Genomic DNA, 3,806 nt, shown 5'->3' with positions numbered 1-3,806 from the left:
TTTAACAATACACGAATTTCATTCTAAAACCACCAATTTGAATCATAGCACGATCAATAAGAGGACATTCTCCTTGTTCTTTAACATGTGCAACCCCATCAATATGTGTTCCATTTCTACCAATTGATAATAATTGATAAACTCGTTGTTTAGGGTCATAATCAATTTGGGCATGTAGATGTGAAACTGTTTTTGAATCAGTAAATGGTCTTAAATTGATAAATGTTCCATCTTCTTTAAATTCTTTTCCTTCTCTTCCAAGGAATAATGGTAATTTAGTATTTTCATTTATCTCAACAATTAATTTTTCATTAGCATCATCAACAACAATCTTTGCATTAGCTCTTTTTGTTTCTTTTATTTCTTTACTTTTTTTGTCTTCATCTTTACATCCCCTTGGATTCTTTGAACTTATGTTATTAACTAGATAATAAATAATTTGTTTTAAGTCTAATAAATATCAATTTTAACAAACCTTTTTCAAGTAAATCATTTTGGTCTAAACATGCTCTATATACTTCATTTTCCAATAGCTATTTTGATTAAGTACTTTTGTCTAAATGAATTAATGTCTACAAACAACTTCTAAATTTTGACGATTCAAGGATTTTTCCATTGAACCAATTTCTTTATCTAATTTTTTCATTTTCATCCATGTTGCATATTGTAAATAAATAGGTCCCATACAATCAACAATAGTAGCAAATGTTTCTTCAGAACTAGTCATTCTGTTTGATATTTAGTTCATTTCATCTTCTTTTTTAAAACAAAAATTTATAAAACAATATTTATTGTTGTGTTTTTAACCTAAAACATTATTTTTTATTCTTTTCCATTATTGAAAACCCTTTTTCTTATTGTCACTTCATCAAAATGTTAAAACCAATTGTTTAAATTCTCATTAGAATACACCACACAAGCTATCACTTATTTCTTAATTCTGAACTTGCATTGTTGGGTGAGTTTCAACTTTCCACCAGTTGGTTGTCCAAGTGGTTGTCCACATTTTTGACAGACAATTTGTCTGTGAGCATGAGAGAAAGTAGTAGTAGTAGCTCCACATTTTGGACATTTAATTTCAAGGAAGTAACTGTTTGGGGTTGGGACTAATCTCTTCATCTTGTGAGCTTTAGCCTCAGAAGCAGCAGTTGGGTTCAACAAGTCAACTTCGATTAATGGCTATTAATTGTAAGTACTCTTATTATTGTTTTTAAAGTGAATAACAATTAAGTAATAATCTACTTTAATTACTTACTATTTAAAAAAGATGTAAACAAACCATGTGGCAAGCTGAATAACATTTGTAAGTTCTTCAAGGGTTTTTAATTTTTTCTTTGAACTTAATTTTTTTAGTTTTTAATGACACACAATATCAAGTTAATACTTGTATTTTTTTCTCTTCTTGCAGTCTCTTTTGCTGCTATTGTTGGAATGGACGTAGGTACACAATTTACAAAAACTGCTTTTATTGGACCAAAGAAAGTAGATATTGTAGAAAATGAAGAGTCTAAAAGAAAAGATCCTACATTAGTTGGTCTTGACTTAAGCAATAGAAGAGTTTTTGGTACAAAAGCTCAAAAATTAGCATTTAGTTCACCAAAAAGAATTTTTATGTATTCAAATAAATTAATTGGAAAATCATTCAATGATCCTTTTCTAGAAGTTTGTTTTTATTTACTCATTTGATTACTTGTCATATCTCAATCATATTAAAAAAACTCTGTGTTCTGACTTTTATAATCAAAACAAATGTTCTGATTTATTTTTCTGAATAAGATATTAACATTTCATCTTTTTTTAATGATAGAATTATTTTTAATCAAAAAGTAGTAAATTTTAAACTAACTGTATAGTACCTTCAATCTTTCATTCCATCAGAAATAGTTCCACAAAATAATACTCGAATGTCTAGTCCTCCAGTGTATCAAGTAGGTAATATTACATTATCAGCAGAAGAAGTTACTGCTATGATAATTCAAAGACAATTGAAACATGTTAAAACACAATACCAAACAACTGTAACTGATGGGATATTAACTGTCTCACCATCAAGTACACCAATTGAGAGATATGCATTAGTACATGCAGCCAAATTAGCAAAACTTCAACCAATTGCATTAGTTAATTCACCAATGGCATTTGCCAGTTCATTAGCTGTGAATAGGGATTTATTTGAAGTACCAACAAATGTATTATTTATTGATATTGGAGCTACATCAGTAGATATTGGAGTATTTAATTTTAGTTCAGAGTCAAACACAACAGGAGCAATCAAAGCATTAGGATATTACACATCACCATATTTTGGAGGACATAATTTTGATAAAGTAATTGCTGATATTGTTTTCAAAAGAATTCAAAATCAAGTAAACGTCTCTGATGAAAAAGGAGGATTATATCGACAAATTTTACAACAATCAGAAAAAGCAAAAATAGTTTTAAGTGTAAATAAAGAAACTAATGTTAAAGTTATTTTACCAGGAGGAATTGATTGGTCAACACCAATTACATTAAAAGAATTTGAAGAAGCAAGTGAAGAAGTAAGAAAGAGATTAGATAATATTCTTGAAGAAGCAATTGAATTTATTGGAATCAAAAAAGAAGATATAAATATGGTACAATTACTTGGAGGAGGAATGAGAGTTCCAATGGTATTAAAAACTATTACAGAATATTTTGGAGAAGAAAAAATTAATAGAAATGTAGATGCACAAGAAGGTGGAGCATTTGGAGCAGCATATTATGCATTAATGCAAGGACTTGGAAGAATGAAAAAGCAATATAAAATTAAAGATTTTGTACCAATTGATTGGTATATTAATTCACCATATCTTGATAAAGAATTTAAATTATTTAGTCATAAATGGAAAGTAGATTCAATGAGAACAGTTTCATTTAATAAAGTTAATAATACTAAAGAATTTAATTTTACAATTTCATATTCAATGATGGGAAGTAAAGATAAAGTTGCATATATGGTAGGTATTGGAAATCAATTTAATTTAAATCAAACATTAAATGAAAGGGGAATTGATATTAGTTTAACATTTAAATTAAATTCATATGGATTAGTTGATATTTCTAAAAGTGAAATGAAATACACTGCATGGACTAATTGTACTGAAAAGAAATATAAAGTTATTAATGTTACAGAAGAAGTAAATGAAACAGAAAATAATTCAACAGAAAATATACCAAAAACAGAAAAGGAAAGTATTAAAGAAGAAATTGAAATTGAAGAAGAAATTATTGAAAATGGTAAAGAAAAAATAAATGAAGAAAGGATTGAAATTAAAGAAGAAGAAATTAATAATAATGAAACAGAAAATCATAACGAAACAAAGAAAACAAAAATAACACCAAAAGTTGAATGGGAAGAGCATATTTTTGAATGTGCTAAGAATGAAACAAGTAGATTTAATTTCTTTATATTATATCATCCATTAATTAGTTTTATGAGTAGAAATTATCAACGATCAAAAGAAATATTAAAATGGTTTGATGATATTGATGAATCATTTAAACAAATTGGTGAAATGATTAATAACTTTGAATCAACTTTATATTCATTAAAAAAAGAAGTTATTGAAAATGAAAGTCTTGAAAATGAAAAGAAAGAAGAATTTTTAAAGAAAATAAATGAACAACAAGAATTTTTAGAATTTAATACTATTGATGATATTGAATTAGACGAATTCACTAAAAGAGCAGAAGTTATTAAATCTATTACTGAATTCCTTCATCCTGAATTATATGAAAAAGTTAAAGATAAACAACTTAATGAAACTGTAATAAACATGACTGAA

General features: G+C 26.7%; 4 protein-coding genes across 4 annotated transcripts; 2 read left to right on the top strand and 2 right to left on the bottom strand.

Moving 5' to 3' along the window:
• Window positions 1-565: 565 nt before the first annotated feature.
• On the bottom strand, window positions 566-727 carry ENU1_036800 (hypothetical protein; the record flags this gene model as incomplete). The annotated part of the gene is made up of 1 exon (XM_008857451.1): window positions 566-727. One exon carries the CDS (start codon window positions 725-727, stop codon window positions 566-568), a length of 162 nt encoding a protein of 53 aa, XP_008855673.1.
• A 200-nt stretch (window positions 728-927) lies between these two features.
• On the bottom strand, window positions 928-1,180 carry ENU1_036790 (ribosomal protein s27 protein; the record flags this gene model as incomplete). Its single annotated transcript, XM_008857450.1, has 1 exon — window positions 928-1,180. The coding sequence occupies exon 1, from the start codon at window positions 1,117-1,119 to the stop codon at window positions 928-930; it is 192 nt and encodes a 63-aa protein (XP_008855672.1). The 5' UTR covers window positions 1,120-1,180.
• A 179-nt stretch (window positions 1,181-1,359) lies between these two features.
• ENU1_036780 (heat shock protein 70, putative) lies at window positions 1,360-1,686 on the top strand (the record flags this gene model as incomplete). The annotated part of the gene is made up of 1 exon (XM_008857449.1): window positions 1,360-1,686. The coding sequence occupies one exon, from the start codon at window positions 1,360-1,362 to the stop codon at window positions 1,684-1,686; it is 327 nt and encodes a 108-aa protein (XP_008855671.1).
• Window positions 1,687-1,967: 281 nt separating this feature from the next.
• ENU1_036770 (heat shock protein 70, putative) lies at window positions 1,968-3,788 on the top strand (the record flags this gene model as incomplete). Its single annotated transcript, XM_008857448.1, has 1 exon — window positions 1,968-3,788. A coding segment is annotated over one exon (1,821 nt), but the record flags the coding sequence as incomplete, so codon positions are not given.
• Between the last annotated feature and the right edge of the window lie 18 nt (window positions 3,789-3,806).

Source organism: Entamoeba nuttalli, assembly GCF_000257125.1.
Source record: "Entamoeba nuttalli P19 unplaced genomic scaffold asmbl_2660, whole genome shotgun sequence".
Taxonomy (NCBI): Eukaryota; Evosea; order Mastigamoebida; family Endamoebidae; genus Entamoeba; species Entamoeba nuttalli.
This window is presented reverse-complemented; position numbering and strand designations above follow the sequence as displayed.